This window comes from Sinocyclocheilus rhinocerous, unplaced genomic scaffold (genome assembly GCF_001515625.1).
Source record: "Sinocyclocheilus rhinocerous isolate Xijiao unplaced genomic scaffold, SAMN03320098_v1.1 scaffold921, whole genome shotgun sequence".
NCBI classification, from domain to species: Eukaryota; Metazoa; Chordata; class Actinopteri; order Cypriniformes; family Cyprinidae; genus Sinocyclocheilus; species Sinocyclocheilus rhinocerous.
Window position 1 is genome coordinate 650,845 of NW_015640057.1, and position 17,014 is coordinate 667,858.

At 37.1% G+C, this 17,014-nt stretch overlaps 2 protein-coding genes across 2 annotated transcripts in view; one reads left to right on the plus strand and one right to left on the minus strand.

Annotated features, from left to right (window-relative positions):
• LOC107752466 (proton myo-inositol cotransporter-like) overlaps positions 1-4,894 on the minus strand; it is an 18,361-nt gene extending 13,467 nt beyond the window's left edge. Inside the window, exons 1-5 of the mRNA XM_016568445.1 lie at positions 4,787-4,894; positions 3,348-3,839; positions 3,115-3,274; positions 1,747-1,952; positions 1,077-1,185 (exon numbers count right to left, since the gene is read on the minus strand). Of these exons, the coding sequence (XP_016423931.1) occupies positions 1,077-1,185; positions 1,747-1,952; positions 3,115-3,274; positions 3,348-3,813 (941 nt within the window). The 5' untranslated portion in view covers positions 3,814-3,839; positions 4,787-4,894. The remainder of the gene's footprint in view (positions 1-1,076; positions 1,186-1,746; positions 1,953-3,114; positions 3,275-3,347; positions 3,840-4,786) is intronic.
• The window catches only part of LOC107752478 (leucine-rich repeat serine/threonine-protein kinase 2-like), a 49,744-nt gene continuing 37,389 nt past the window's right edge, over positions 4,660-17,014 (plus strand). The window contains exons 1-14 of the mRNA XM_016568461.1: positions 4,660-4,674; positions 5,207-5,304; positions 6,807-6,895; positions 7,321-7,458; positions 8,243-8,377; positions 9,563-9,694; positions 9,793-9,912; positions 11,227-11,356; positions 11,446-11,570; positions 11,771-11,898; positions 13,865-14,009; positions 14,345-14,484; positions 14,574-14,702; positions 14,774-14,944. Coding sequence (XP_016423947.1) covers positions 4,660-4,674; positions 5,207-5,304; positions 6,807-6,895; positions 7,321-7,458; positions 8,243-8,377; positions 9,563-9,694; positions 9,793-9,912; positions 11,227-11,356; positions 11,446-11,570; positions 11,771-11,898; positions 13,865-14,009; positions 14,345-14,484; positions 14,574-14,702; positions 14,774-14,944 — 1,695 coding nt within the window. The remainder of the gene's footprint in view (positions 4,675-5,206; positions 5,305-6,806; positions 6,896-7,320; positions 7,459-8,242; positions 8,378-9,562; positions 9,695-9,792; positions 9,913-11,226; positions 11,357-11,445; positions 11,571-11,770; positions 11,899-13,864; positions 14,010-14,344; positions 14,485-14,573; positions 14,703-14,773; positions 14,945-17,014) is intronic.

Below are 17,014 nucleotides of genomic sequence, written 5' to 3' on the forward strand. Positions count from 1 at the left end.
TATTTGTGAGTTGCAAAGTAACTGTGCCTTTATCATAACTCTGACATTTTTCTTGCAATTGTGAGTTTGTATCACGCAATTATGAGTTTTTTCTTACAATTCTGAAAACTGCGAGAAAACAAATTTCAGAACTGTGAGAAAATGTTTACATCTCGCAATTCTGTTTTTGTTTCCACCAAGGAATACAAAAATAAAAACGATAATTGCGACTTTTTCCCCCTCACAATTCTGACCTTTTTCTCACAATTGTTAGTTCTGACTTTTCTTCTCAGAATTGCGGGTTAATATATCACAATCGCAAGTTCTAAACACACAATTGAGTTAACATCTCGCAATTCCGTTTTATTTTTTTAGGCAGGTATTTGCGAGTCACAATGTAAATGCAACTTTTTTTCCTCATGATCCTGACTTTTTTTCTTGCAATTATGAGTTTGTATCGTGGAATTCTTATAATTATGACAACTGCAGGAAAAAAAAAAAGTTTACGTTTCGTAATTCTGTTTTTGTTTCCACCACAGAAAAAATATAAAGGTAATTGCGACCTTTTTTCCCCCTCACAATTCTGACTTTTTTCTCACAATTGTTAGTTCTGACTTTTCTTCTTAGAATTTCGAGTTTACATATCTCACGATTCTGACTTTTTTTCTGAGAATTGCGAGAAAAAAGTCAGTATTGTAAAATAAAAAGCTGCAATTCAATTCTGAATTAGCCTTCAATTCACACCAAGGACGTTGATGATAACAATAACGTTAACTTAGTGATGCACTGATTGGATTTTTTTGGCCGATACTTGGGCCGATTTTAACAAACAATAACTGTCTGATTCCAATACCGATATTTGTCACTTCCTCACTTATTTAACTTTTGTCATTAAAACAGATTACTGTTTTGATCATGTTTTACATGAGTAAAGTATACAGTACATTATGATATGCTAGCTAGTTTATTGCTGATGGTATTAAATTGATAAAAAAATGGCTGATAAATATTGACAGCCGATATATCGGTGATATATCGGTAATATTAGTCATATTACCAGGGAGTCAAATAGACTCAAATGCGCTCTAGTAACCTACATGACCGTGTTGATTCCCGAGAGCTGCTGGAACATCTGTAGGCCACAACCCACGATCAGAGCACGCCGTGCTGGAGCGAACGTCAGGATACGCCACAACACTGGACCCTCTAGAAGATAATCAATCAATCAGTGAAAATTATATAATCATTTTATACAATTACCATAGAGTTTACACAGTTTAATTTCTAGTCATTTATGATTACTTTATTAGGTTTTATAAAAATAATTTTGATTCTGGTTCATCAATGACACATTTCCTTGCTAAAGCACAATAAAGAACAATAAGGTTGTTGTTATTTCAAGGTTGAATCACTTTATTGTATTTCTCATTTCTACGTTGCTTGGAGAACCCTCTGCTAAATGAATATAAATGTAAACGATTCACTCAAAAAAAGCTCAAATCTGATATCACTATGGCCTAGAACAGTGGTTCCCAACCCTGGTCCTGGAGGCACCCCAACACTGCACATTTTGTATGTCTCCTTTCTCTGACACACCAATTTTAGGTCTTGAATTCTCTACTAATGAGCTGATGATCTGAATCAGGTGTGTTTGATTAAGGAGACATGCAAAACGTGCAGTGTTGGGGTGCCTCCAGGACCAGGGTTGGGAACCACTGGCCTAGAAAACGCAATTTCAAATATTTCCAGGTTTCTGGATGATCTCACCTCCAGCATCAATCTTCTCCTCCTCAATGCTGCTCCGTATGCTCTCATACTCTTCATCCACATTTACACCGCCGCGGATTCGACTGAGCACCAGCCGAGCATTCTGGGTATCTCCTTTCTGCAGGAGCCAGCGAGGACTCTCCGGGAGGAAGAGGAACCCCAGGAACTGCAGCGCAGCAGGAACAACTGACAAACCCAACATATACCTATACACGAACACAAAAATGATTCAAAAATGATTACAAAAACCAGGTTATGAAAAACTTTTATATCTAATTTTTTATCTCACATTCAAATTCTCTACTTTTCCTGCAGAATGTCTGAATATGACTATTTTTTTATAATATGTGACCCTGGAGCACAAAACCAGTCTTAAGTAGCACGGTTCTATTTGTTGCAAAAGCCAAAAATACACTAAAATTTACGATTTTTCTTTCATGCCAAAAAATCATTAGGATATTAAAGATCATGTTCCATGAAGATATTTTGTAAATTTCCTACCGTAAATATATCAAAACTTAATTTTTGATTAGTAATATGCATTGCTAAGAACTTCATTTGGACAACTTTAAAGGCGATTTTCTCAATATTTGGATTTTTTTTTTTTGCACCCGAAGATTCCAGATTTTCAAACAGTTGTATCTCGGCCAAATATTGTCCTATTTTTATACCTCTTTCCTTGTTTTCAGATGATGTATAAATCTCAATTTTCAAAAAACTGACCCTTATGACAGGTTTTGTTCTGATGCAGTGTCACATATAATCGCTTTATACATGTTTAGGTAGAAGTAATATGTGTGTATGTAATATATGCAATATATTTATATTGCTATAGTTACCAGGGTATTATTATGCAGTAGCTGATGTGTTCTGACAATTTCTGTTGTTTTAATATTTTTTTTATTTATTTTATTACATTATTTTTATGTTTAATTAAAGGGGTCCTATTATGCTTTTTCACTTTTTCAACTTTAATTAGTCTGCAATGTTGCTGTTTGAGCATAAAAAAGATCTGCAAAGTTACAAAGCTCAAAGTCCACTTCAAAAGGAGATATTTTATTTAACAGAAATCACTTTTCAAAAACTACAACGAACGACTCGTTTGGACTACAACGCATATTTTCCGGGATTTGTCAAAACAAAATCAAGACTTTGTCAAAGAGCATAATAGGACCCCTTTAATAAAACTTTGTTTTATTTTTTTATTATTACAAATATTATTGGGTTGCAGCATCTTGGCCACTCAGTATAAACAATTCAGACCTCATGGGTGGCAAACATATACCAGTAGCACAATAAAATCTTAAAAAGAAGACTGATATTTTTATAAAGACAGATTTGAGAGGTAAAACTTCAGTTTTTACTCACCTCCAGCCGTCATGGGGCAGGTAGCTAAAGACCCCATCCACCACGCTAGCTACGAACTGGCCACCGGTGATAAACAGGGTGTTAATAGTGACCAGCTGACCTCGGAGTTCAGAAGGTGAAACCTCAGCGATGTAGACGGGCACGGTCATAGATGCAATTCCTAAAACACAGGACATAAAAAAACAATAAGGCACACAAACTGAAATCAAATAGTTTTACTATATATAACCTACCTATCCCAAGCCCAACCGTAAGCCTCCCACACAGAAGAACCTCTTTGTTGTGTGCGACGCTCATGATGATTCCTCCAGCAGAAAAGATGAAGCTAGCGAGCAGTATGCAGATTCTCCGGCCGAAGAGTCCGTTGAGATACCCTCCAGCCAGAGAGGAAACGGCCGCGGCACCAACAGTGATGGACACCAGCAGCTCCTGCCACAGAGAGCTGAGGTTCATCTCCCTCTTGAGCAGGAGCATGGCTCCAGACACCACTCCTGTGTCATAGCCAAACAGGAATCCACCCAGAGCCGAGAAAAAAGCCAGGGTGTAGATGAAACATGGAGAGCCGTGCTGGACTGAGCGGATCTGATGTGTGGACGTGGGCGAGTCATGTTCTTGGTTGTTGGCCTGGACATCATATGGCGTCTTTATCAAGCTCCTCTTGTCCTCAACAAATCTCCTGTCTCCTATCAGCTCCTCCATTCTCTGCAGCTTATGCACATTGTCTCCTAAATCACAAAGGAAACACCTTGAGATCATCACATGATCAACATTAACAAAGGCCATGTAACCCAACCCAACAAGTTGGCATTGCACACACCTCAAACCACAACAGTAAAACATCTACAAATCAATTCATATTAATTCTTTAAATGTCTAGAGATCTTTATGAGGGGTTTATTTTACTGTACAGCAAAATCAATCTGATTTTTGTGGAAAATATCACACAAGCACTAGGTTATTGTGTGATTCGCAGTGATCCACGAGCGCAGTTGTTCTTTTGAATCGATTCTAGGTAATGACTCCGTTGAACCGATTTGCTTGTTTGTTTGTGAATCACACGTTTTGCATTACCTGTACAACGTATTTTAACATATCGTGGTGGAATATAGTGTATTTTAACACATAAACACACGATTAAATGCCACACGGCGGACGTTTGTAAACTGAGCACAACGAACCAGTGAATCACTTTTGGATTCGGTTCACTGAAGAGAACCATTCGAACGAACCGATTCGCTTAAATGAATCAGACTTTTCGGGTCCACGCCGCACAAACCCCAAATAAAAGAGGCTCTACGCTGAGCCAGCAAGCTAGCGAAATCGCTTCATTTAGTGTGTCCTACAGTGTAAAATGTTTCATCGTCTGTAAACGCAGCGATATCGCGAGCTTGTATATATTAGCTAAAACAACACTACATCGAAATTAAAAAGTGTCGCGAAATACATTTTCTACGTTTAGATGAATGCTCTCGAAAGCTGTTTTTATTTTTATATTCATACTTTATAATATTGATTGCACAATAAAATCAATGCACAACTTCCAATATGCACACATCTACTGTAGCAACAGATAACGCGTTTTAAAAATGAACAATAGCCTATACGTGTTACCTATGCATGTGAATGGCTTAAAATAGGTAGCCTATATTTGCGTTCTCCTTTTGTAACCTACCAGCAAGACGCTTTTCTCGGTGCCTTTGCTTTGACAAGGCACTCAATGCTCCTTCTCTTGCTTTCACTCTGTTGTGCTGGAACAGGAAGTTCGTGAATTCTTGCAGTCATATGATTCATAACATGAGATGCCATTACATGGTTTCATTTTAAGAGTGCATGTTCAAATGTTAAAAATCATCTTTGAAATCAATGTTAATTTGTTATAAAAAATGTATTAATATAAAAAATTTGATTAAATATATTAAAATATAATTTATATGTATAACAAAATAATATAAACATTTTATATTATTCAAAAATATTATTTATTTATTTATTTATGTAATACTGTTACTTGTAAGATCTGTTCTGCTGTAAATTTAATTTCAGTGCTTTATTCACTAAGAAAAGTGTTTAAAGGTTTTGGTTTTAATCATAGGTAGGCTGGTCTCTGCTGTGTCGTCTGATGGAGATCTGTCCCAACACTCTGGATAGTCTGGCCAACCCAGATGAATATGAGTTTACTGAGGTGCACAAGTAAGTCTGGACTATTTCTATGAGCTTGTATGGGCTCCTGTGTATATAGTATAGTACAGTGAACTTTTCTATATATGCTGGTTAAGATTAAAGGTGTTTGACTAGGAGGATTCATGCATATATAAAGAAATTGTGAATCAATTCAGTTCAGTTTATTTCTATAGCACTTTTCACATTACAGGTGCATCTCAATAAATTAGAATGTCGTGGAAAATTTAATTTATTTCAGTAATTCAACTCAATTGTGAAACTCGTGTATTAAATAAATTCAATGCACACAGACTGAAGTAGTTTAAGTCTTTGGTTCTTTTAATTGTGATGATTTTGGCTCACATTTAACAAAAACCCACCAATTCAACAAATTAGAATACTTCATAAGACCAATAAAAAAAAACATTTTTAGTGAATTGTTGACCTTCTGGAAAGTATGTTCATTTACTGCACATGTACTCAATACTTGGTAGGGGCTCATTTTGCTTTAATTACTGCCTCAATTCAGCGTGGCATGGAGGTGATCAGTTTGTAGCACTGCTGAGGTGGTATGGAAGCCCACGTTTCTTTGACAGTGGCCTTCAGCTCATCTGCATTTTTTGGTCTCTTGTTTCTCATTTTCCTCTTGACAATACCCCATAGATTCTCTATGGGGTTCAGGTCTGGTGAGTTTGCTGGCCAGTCAAGCACACCAACACCATGGTCATTTAACCAACTTTTGGTGCTTTTGGCAGTGTGGGCAGGTACCAAATCCTGCTGGAAAATGAAATCAGAATCTTCAAAAAGCTGGTCAGCAGAAGGAAGCACGAAGTGCTCCAAAATTTCTTGGTAAACGGGTGCAGTGACGCTGGTTTTCAAAAAACACAATGGACCAACACCAGCAGATGACATTGCACCCCAAATCATCACAGACTGTGGAAACTTAACACTGGACTTCAAGCAACTTGGGCTATGAGCTTCTCCACCCTTCCTCCAGACTCTAGGACCTTGGTTTCCAAATGAAATACAAAACTTGCTCTCATCTAAGGATCTAAACCAGGCTGTTTGTGTGAACACAACTGACTGAAACTTTTAATAATTGATAGACACAGATATTTCTAGAAATGTTGACAGACAACAAGCATTCTAAATATTTAATTATCTTCTTTTTATTTGAATTATGTTTATTTGTTTCAGATGCAGTATTTGTTTTTATAGGTGCTTTAATAACTGATAGATTGAATAGAATTTGGAATGTCTCCTATAGAGAAGGAAGAGGTAACACTATTTAACATCGACTATAGGTAACTATAGGTAGCACTTTTTTTTAAATTTGGAAAAATTAAATTTTAAACTTTTTTTTTTTTAGTTTTGAAAGCCACGCTTTATAACCATAAACAACTGAAGTTGGTTGTAACACGTCATGTTGTCTGAGATACTGCAACTGATTTTTGTTGAAATTCATACAGTAAGTTCATTGCTGCTATCCATGTCCAGCAGGTTTATGCAAGTGTTTGCATGTTTGTTCACAGGCAGATTCTTAAGGTGCTTTCAATGTATCGTAATGACTCCAAGATGATGATGGTGGGCTTGAGAGCTCTGGCTCTCCTACTGAAGTCAGGTAAGACTTGCTTTTAAATAATGTTTATATGTACTGATTATACAACCATTATGGTGCATTGGGTCCGAATGCATTTTTTCCAATTCATTTGATCTCTGCAGGGATTTCAAAAAAAGTTCTTTCATAAAAATTTGAACCAAACCAGTTAACAAGGAAACAATACTGTGTACCTAACATATTTTATGAGGCAATAAACTACTTGTTGCAATAAGCACTGCAAACGACATAATCAATTAAGAAATGACAGTATTATACCAATATGGATAATGAGAAAGCATCTCATACATTCAAGTCTTCTTATTATGAATAGTCCACATTCCCCTTACACAAACCTAATTATGATTATGGTTAGATAAGCATGTGTCTTTTTTCTTGAGGTGCATTTTTCTGCTTTCCTGAAGTGAAACAGTTTTTGTGTGGGTCAGATGAGATTGTGATGCAGGTTCTAGATGAGGAGGAAGTGGACGTGTTTTCTGTGGTTCTGGAAGCCATGGGGTCATTTAATGACAAAGAAGAGGTTCAGCTACAGGGATGTGCTGCTTTACAACTACTGCTGCAAACAGGTAGCAGTGATTTGTTACAAATTTCCTTTGAGTACGGTGACCGGGAGGGGACGTCTTTGGTTCACTTAGTTTTGGCGTGGCCACGAGATATTAACTCGTGGGAACGTGATATTATGCTGTGGCTACGAGATCATTTTGTCGAGGTAACGACATCCTTATGTCGCGGCGAGCTGCTCTGAGAATCACTTCACCAGCTTTACACCCTTTCATTTGATTAAACGTTCTCCAAATACTCACAGAAAATTAACGACCTTCACTACAACCCGCCAAAATAAAAGTTCAGTGTAACTGAAAGAAATTAGAAAAGAAAGTTATTTCTGTTAGACAGCCGAATTTACTTCTCAAAGTCATAATAACAATACTAATATTGCAGCTTATGTAATCTTTTAAGAAATATCACACACATTTTTTTCCCATGTTTTAATTTAAACTGTAAAGCACTCTGTTTACCAAATATGAAAGGAAGTGTTCAAATTTCAGATTAAATTTTTTTTTTTATTTATGGTTTATTTTGATTACTACTGTTTTTGATACATCTGTATCAAATAAAACAACACAGAATTGAGAATTTTTTTTTTTAACTCATCGTTTTTGACCATTAAAATTGAATTAAACCATTCAAATGGAATCCAGAAAAAATTAAAACCAAAAATACAGACCTTAAAAATTAAACAGAATTTGGGAAAAATAAAATACATTCCATAGGGCGCTAGTAATAGTGATGCTTTCCTTAGCAAACCCCACTTATGTTAATTCCAGTCTAATTAACCTGCTTGATTGTCAGTTTCTGATGCTCATCTGGTGGAGTTCATTGAGAACAAGGACCATGAGGTGGTTTTAGATGTGCTCAGGCGGTTCATGGACAGTGAGAATGTGGTACTGCAAGCTCTGAGGGTCCTCATACCACTGGCTGCTCCAGGTATAACACACTTGCATGGAAGTAAAATAGTGGCACATGTTTTTGAAACAAATATACATGTTGAATAGCACTAACTGAAAAAATAATGCATTGCATTAACAGTGCTTGCATTTTAATGCCTTGTATTTCCAGGGCTTGCATTTTTAGGTCCTGAAATTTAACATAGTTGTTTATTTAAGCTGTGAATATTTCAATTCAAAATATTTCACACACATTTTCATAATTAAAAATTCAATAATTCATATTCACCTTCCAGAATTCACTTCCAAAATATTCAATCTGTTTAAAAATATGATGCATGATATTCGACAGGCAAATTTCAGTCCATTTTATTTCACTTTCCAAATTCGCTTCCACAAATTCAGTTGTTATAATTCGGCAGAAAATTCGCCATTGCACATCCGGCATGTTGGGTAAAATAGCATTATAATCTCCTTTGTGGTAGAAAAAGCTGCTTACATGTATGCTACGAGAAACAGCGAAGATGTTGAATTAAACATACACAATATCAGCTTTACCGCATGTTTATACTGGCCCCGATAATCAAAACTTCTACTTAGCGCTTGCTCCATTTCTGTAGATCAGTTTTTGTAAATGACTACATCAACAGCCACTTGCGCCACCTGCTGGTGAGCGACTGCCAGCAGCTAGAGATCATGCATCGGTGCTCTACCGCTATTCCTGCAGATCCCGGATGTGCAATGGCGAATTTTCTGCCGAATTTTAACCACTGAATTTGTGGAAGCGAATTTGGAAAGTGAAATAAAATGGACCCGAAATTTGCCTGTCGAATATTATACATCGTATCTTTAAACAGATTATTAGATTTTAAACAGAATATTTTGGAAGTGAATTCTGGAAGTTGAATATGAATTATTGAATCTTTAATTATGAAAATGTGTGTGAAATATTTTGAATTGAAATATTCACAGCTTAAATAAACAACTATGTTAGATTTCAGGACCTAAAAATGCAAGCCCTGGAAATACAAGGCATTAAAATGCAAGCACTGTTAATGCAATGCATAATTTTTTCAGTTAGCGCTATTCAACGTGCTTTTTTGTTTCAAAGACATATGGCATTATTGTACTTCCATACACTTGGAATTACAAAATATATTAAATGATACTATTAAACTATATTATTACAAACAGTATTAAATAAGCTTCTCTTTCTTGAGTCTAGCCAGCAATATTGAGATTCTGATGTCCAAACCCATTAAATGCTACAGTCTGCTGTGTCAGGCCATGGACATGTGGCTCGACTCGGAGGCCATACAGGAGACTGGATGCCGTTTGTTACTGAAATTCACATCAGGTGAGCCCAGGTCAAAGGTCATGATGAAACGATGTTCTCAGAACGTTTAGAAAGTGGTTTATTTTTGGAGTTATGTTATGTCTTTTGGCATTCAACAGAGAGTTACTATAACATACTGGTGCTGAATGGTGTCCATAAGGTGGCGGTGAAAGCGTGTGTCTCTTATCCTGAGAATGCCACAGTGCAGACCAGTGCCCTCTCCTGCCTGAGCGCGCTCGGTGAGTCAATATGGACACGGAAATGAACAAGATAGTACAGTATAAGATGAGAACCTGGCTCTCCACTGGATCCCTTAGAGCCCATATTTAAGGTGGAGTGCAATTTTTTTGTGATTGTTATTCGTCATAAAATGGACATGACTGACAGAGCCAGCTGGGCACTTTAAGTAAGCAGTCCACGTCCATTTTGACGTCCTCAGAAGGCCAAAAGGCTGGGCACATTCTTCAGAGTAGTTCACCAAGGCTGCATTCATTTGATAAAAAATACAGTAAACAGTAGTATTGTGAAATATGATTACAATTATTGCAATTTTACATCAGTTTTTAAACTGTAATTTATTTCTGTGATCAAAGCTGTATTTTCAGCATCATTACTCCAGTCTTCAGTGTCACATGATCTTCAGAAATCATTCTAATATGCTGATTTGCTGCTCAAGAAATTGTTCTGATTATTACGAAATACTATTATTTTGGTATAAACTACCATTCAAAAGTTTGGGGTCATATTAAAAAAGAAGAAGAAAATAATACTTTTATTTAGTAAGGATGCATTAAATTGATCAAAAGTCCCAGTAAAGACATTTATAATGTTACAAAAAAATAAATAAAAAATCTCTTTAAAATTAATGCTGTTCTTTTAAACTTTCTATTCATCAAAAAATCCTATAAAAGGTAACACAGTTTCCTCAAATATACTGAGCATCAAAAAACAGTTTTCAGCATTGATAATAATAAGAACCGAGCGTCAATAATAATTGAGCACCCAATCAGCATATTAAAATGATTTATGAAGGATCATGTGACACTGAAGACTTAAATGTACAAAATTGCAACTTTATCAGTTCATTTAAGTATATTTTAGTCTACCAAAATATTTGTTGGTGCATTCAGCAGTGCACTTCAACCATATAATACTAGCACTTACCTATTCTATTCTATTATATTCTATTCTAATTCTAATTCTAATTTTAATCTACTTTTGCACTACACTGCAAAAAAATATTTTATTTTTATTTTTGTGTTGTTTTCTAGTACACGTATCTAAACATTCTTGAATCAAAATAAATGTACTTGAGAAGCAAAATGACTTAAGATATTAAGTCTTCTGTCTTAATAATAATATATTTTTTTATAATGTTAATAATATTTTTTCAGGAGTCAAGACTTAATATAATTTTGCTTCTCAAGTAAATTCAAGAATGTGCAGATATTTGTACTAGAAAACAACACAACAATATTAAATAAGAAAGTAATTTTTTGCAAAGTAGGGATGTGTCTCAGAAAACGATCAGTTTGTGTGTTTTTGTGCTTCAGGTAGGATGAGGGCTCTGCTGCTGTCACATGGCATTCATGTCAACCTTGTGCATCTGATGCGGAAGCACGAGAGCTCCAGCGCTGTGTGTGAAAGTGCCTGCAAACTGCTTCACACACTCTTCCAGGGAGCGTAAGCACACACAACTCCCACATCTGATCATTTATGGGAGGTATAACAGACAAAAACACAACTGAAATCATCATTTTATTTCACTCCAGGAGGGCCAGTCTAGATGACGCGACCCTGATTCTCGGTCAGATCCCGACTGCTCTGAAAACACATAACTTCGTTCCTGAAGTTCAGCTGGAGGGTCTCAGAGCGAGTTTAGTTCTTCTCAGCCCGGGTAGAATGTCTGTCTACTTCCTGTGTATCTTGTTTTATTGGAATGGATCTGCAAGCATTGTGTTTTTAATTCATTGATGGAATAGTTAAAAAAAAATTACTCACCCTCATATTGTTCCAAATTCATGACTAAATGATGACTGGGGGAACTACAATGCCTACATACGTAATGTCTGACTCTTTGTTTTATATTGTGTGCAGACAGGAGTTTAAGAGAACATGGCACCTCAGTGGCGGATCCTGAGATGGTGGACGTGTCCCTGCGGGTGCTGAAGAACCAGTGTGTACTTGAGGGAGCTCACACTGTCTATCTAGAGGCACTTAATAGGGTAAATGCTTTGTTTCTTACAAGCTAAAATAGTTCTGTAATTCAACATGCATGATAATGCATGAAGTCTTGTGCCCAAAGGGCACCTATTATGCCCCTTTTTACAAGATGTAATATGTCTCAGGTGTCCCCAGAATGTGTCTGTGAAGTTTCAGCTCAAAATACTCAAAATAAATAATGAATTTGGCTTTGATTATCATGTCTATCGCACTGAAATCATGCGTTTTAAACCACATTAGTTTAAACTTCTGATATACGGTTTTCTGAGCGCACACATTCGAAGCGAACGCACAGAAAGCGGCTGTCACACGACATGTGAGTCCTAAACTAAGCTCTCTTTCATGTCTTATTGCACTTAAACCGTCAAATACACACAAGTTTATGTTGAAAACACACATAAGTTACAAAAACAGTTATGTCCGTGAAGGTAAACAGCTGGGAGAGAAAATGCATGTTTATACATGGCGGATTGTGTGCGGCTCATTCAGGGCGGGGTCTCTGCTAATACAGCAGTGTCCGTCTTGAGCGCACACATTCGAAGCGAACGCACAGAAAGCGGCTGTCACACGACATGTGTGTCCTAAACTAAGCTCTCTTTCATGTCTTATTGCACTTAAACCGTCAAATACACACAAGTTTATGTTGAAAACACACATAAGTTACAAAAACAGTTATGTCCGTGAAGGTAAACAGCTGGGAGAGAAAATGCATGTTTATACATGGCGGATTGTGTGCGGCTCATTCAGGGCGGGGTCTCTGCTAATACAGCAGTGTCCGTCAACAGTCGTGAGCGGGCATTTTACGGTTTCTGTGAATGGCTTGTTCTGAGACACTGCTTATGAGTTACGGGAATTTAAAAAAAAAAGAAGTGGGCAGATTTTTTATCATAATAGGGATGTTGTGAATTTTGCATTATAGGTGCCCTTTAAAGCCGAAGTGTGTAATTTTTGTTAGACGTTAAAATATTTTTCTATATTTATTTATCTCAGCTTAATATGCAGAGACAACTAGTGTATCGCCACAAAAATTATGATTTAAGCATCTTTACAGCTCAAAATGCATAATAATTAAAGGGATAGTCCACCAAAAATGAAAATTCTGCCAGCGTTTACTCACTCTCTTGTTGTTGCACACCTATTTGAAGACTTTCGTTGATCTTCAAAACACAAATGAAGATATGTGTAACGAAACCTAAGAGATTTCTTTCACTCCACTGAAGGTCCATTCCACCAAAACTTCAATGCTTCAGAAAGTTCACAAAGGCTTTCAAAAGGTAACTGTTTGAGTTGAGCGATTTAATCTAAGTCTTCTGAAGGGACACAATGATTTATATGATAAACAGATTTAATTTAGGCTTTTATACACTTAAACATTGAGCAACACACATATATAGAGCACATCAAATATGGTAAACGGAAGCTCAGATACTGTATGCTTTCTTGTCCCACTAGAACCAATGAAGTTTGTTCTTGTGTGTGAAGTATGGTCAAACTGCTGTTTATGGCCTAATTTTTACTGTGTCTTTAAAAACCTTTTGAAGCATGAAAGTTTTGGTGGATAAGACTTTAAATTAAGGGACAGAAAAAAAAAAATATATATGTTGATGAACGAAATGAATGAATGTCTGTGGAGTATCATAACTGATGACAAAATTTTTATTGTTTGGAGGTGAGCTATTCCTTTAATATAATAACTGCTTTTAAACCCTCTCAAATATCTCTCCCCATAGACATCATGGCAATTTCATTACTGTAAACAGTATATTTTTGCATAAATAAACAAATAAAGGATGAGTGAAAATAATTTTCAGGGGTAGTCAACATTTTGCCAGAAATGCTGTCTATATAGACTTCAACTTAAATTGGACCTGTAATAATCCTTGTAGGAATTGGACTTTAATCAGGTGGTTTTAATTTAAAATGTAAGTTCTGTAAATGTGGTGCGTTTCATTTGATATGTGTGTTTAGTTTATCAGTAGTGAGGAGATTCAAGAGTGTGGACTTGGTGTACTCTCAGCTCTAGCTGACAGTTCTGGAGCGGTTGACCTCATGTGCCAGCAGGGGGCGATAGATACGGTTCTTCATACGCTGCAGATGTTTCCACAGGAGCGTGGTGAGTCCATTTACCTTACCATGACTGAAGACCTCCAGCCTCTGCTTCTAATCCTAGGCAGACTTTTGAATGTCGACATAAGGTCTGGTCCACATTGCTGCTTATTCTGGACAAAAACCAACCACTGTTCAGGCATTCACACAGAACAAATTTTTGCATTCCACTATGCTGCTTTTCCATTGATTTTCTATGTAAACATGAGGTAAACGGACATGTTTGACCGTTGTGCTCTTGTCTCACATATTGTGTGATGACGTTTAATGCACTGCACACTATTGGGTATGTAAACATTTGTGCGCAACTGTATATTAACTGAAAGTCATCACCCTTTGCAGATGTTCACTACTGGGGTCTTAGTCTTCTGTTTCACCTCATCTCTAAGAAGAAGCTCTCTCGCATGATGGTGCCTGTACTGGCATCAGTTTTGGTCAGCTCAGTACGTCAACACAATGAGGACACAGTCATGCTTCTAAAGGTAGCTCACTACAGTTATTACCATTTCAAAACCAAAAGGGTGGTTGTTTTTGATATTTTGTTCCTAACAGTGTGCGTTTTGGTCATTAGGGTTTCCAGGTGGTGTGGAAGTTATTGGACACCTGCTCTAGTGCCGCAGCATGGCTGCAAAAAGAAGACTTCGAGAAAGACATCTTCCAGATCCTCCGGGAAAATATGGCAGACCAGCGCAGAGATCCAGTAAGAAAATGAAACCAAAGTTCTGTCAAAAATGCAAGATCTCCTGATAAATCCTTCATGTTCCGGTTCAGTTGCAGGCAGTGAGTCGCCTGTGCCTGTCTAAGATGGTGGTGGACAGTGAGATCATGTATGCCCTGTTGGAGAGAGCGTGTGAAGACGGTGACGTGGACATGGCAGAATGTCTCATCCTGCTGGGCGCTGACATCAACAAGAAATCAAAGAGCGATTCGCTCATATATCAGGTGTGATATATGAACCTTTATTCCTCAACTCTTAAAGGAATAGTAAATTGTACACCCTCAAGCCATCCTAGGTGTATATGCCTTTATTTTTCAGACAAACACAACTGGAGTTATATTAGATAATATCCTGGCTCTTCCCAGCTTTGTAATGGCAGCTGAATGGTGCCCGAGTTTTTGAAGCTTTAAAAAGCTCATCCATCCATCATAAAAGTAATCCATACAACTACAGTGGGTTAATGAATGCCTTCTGAAGCGAATTGATGGGGTTTTGTAAGAAAAATATCTATATTTAAAACTTTGTAAATTATTGTCACTGGCTTCCTTAACTTCTGTACGCATGTTCACAGGAGAGTCGAGTTTTGACATTTAATGTAGGATGTAGGCATAGTGGAAACTAAGGTGAGAATTGACAAATGTGGAAGTGCATTTTAATTTTAATACAAATCTATATTATAGCCAAAACAACTCACTTCTTTTTACAACTCACTCCAAAGAGAGACGTCAGTTCTCAACTTAGTTTCCGCTATACCTACGTCCTATGTTAAACGTCATAAAATCTAATCTAATCTATCTGTCTGTTTGATCGATATGTATGGATAGCCTTAAACCGTTCACATTTTTTCAAGTTTTTTAAAACTACTTGAAACTTTTAGTCAGGCTTATATTTTATATTTTATTCAGGAAGCTTGACTAACATTGTAACTGGACGTTGATTGCCATTCCTAGCAGTGAAGAACTGCTTTACCTTTATTTATATAGCGCTTTATACAATTCATATTGTGTCAAAGCACCTTTACAGTGTTAAACAGGAAAAATGTGTGCTGATAATGCAAGAGGACAATACTAAAAAGTACATTTTTCACTTAAAGTCAGTTCATTGTTGATTCAGTCAGTGATGTCATCATTCAGCTCAGTTCAGTTCTCTTCAAATAGTGTCTGTGAAAAACTGACAGAGTGTGTCTGCCTCCCGAATAACGCTAGGTAGATTGTCCCAGAGTTTGTGCGCTAATTAGGAAAATGATCTGCCGCCTGCAGTTGATTTTGATATTCTAGGTATTATCAAATGGCCAGAGTTTTGGCAGTTTCTTGCTCAAATGCTGAGGAGCTAAACTATTCAGGGCTTTATAAGTAATCAGCAATATTTTAAAATGTATACAGTGTTTAAAGGGGTCATATGATGCGATTTCAATTTTTCCTTTCTCTTTGGAGTGTTCCAAGCTCTTGGTGCATAAAGAAGATCTGTAAAGTTGCAAAGACTAAAGTCTCAAATCCAAAGAGATATTCTTTATAAAAGTTAAGAGTCAACCACGCCTACCTAAAACGGCTCGTTCTAACACGCCAAAATTTGCATAACGCTGCCCAAATGTTCACGCAAAGAAAGAAGATGTAACTTTTATTCTCGCTGTAGTATTGTAGTTGTTGCCGCCGCTGCCATGTCGTGAAGTCCAGGTGGTGTGGAAGTTATTGGACACCTGCTCTAGTGCCGCAGCATGGCTGCAAAAAGAAGACTTCGAGAAAGACATCTTCCAGATCCTCCGGGAAAATATGGCAGACCAGCGCAGAGATCCAGTAAGAAAATGAAACCAAAGTTCTGTCAAAAATGCAAGATCTCCTGATAAATCCTTCATGTTCCGGTTCAGTTGCAGGCAGTGAGTCGCCTGTGCCTGTCTAAGATGGTGGTGGACAGTGAGATCATGTATGCCCTGTTGGAGAGAGCGTGTGAAGACGGTGACGTGGACATGGCAGAATGTCTCATCCTGCTGGGCGCTGACATCAACAAGAAATCAAAGAGCGATTCGCTCATATATCAGGTGTGATATATGAACCTTTATTCCTCAACTCTTAAAGGAATAGTAAATTGTACACCCTCAAGCCATCCTAGGTGTATATGCCTTTATTTTTCAGACAAACACAACTGGAGTTATATTAGATAATATCCTGGCTCTTCCCAGCTTTGTAATGGCAGCTGAATGGTGCCCGAGTTTTTGAAGCTTTAAAAAGCTCATCCATCCATCATAAAAGTAATCCATACAACTACAGTGGGTTAATGAATGCCTTCTGAAGCGAATT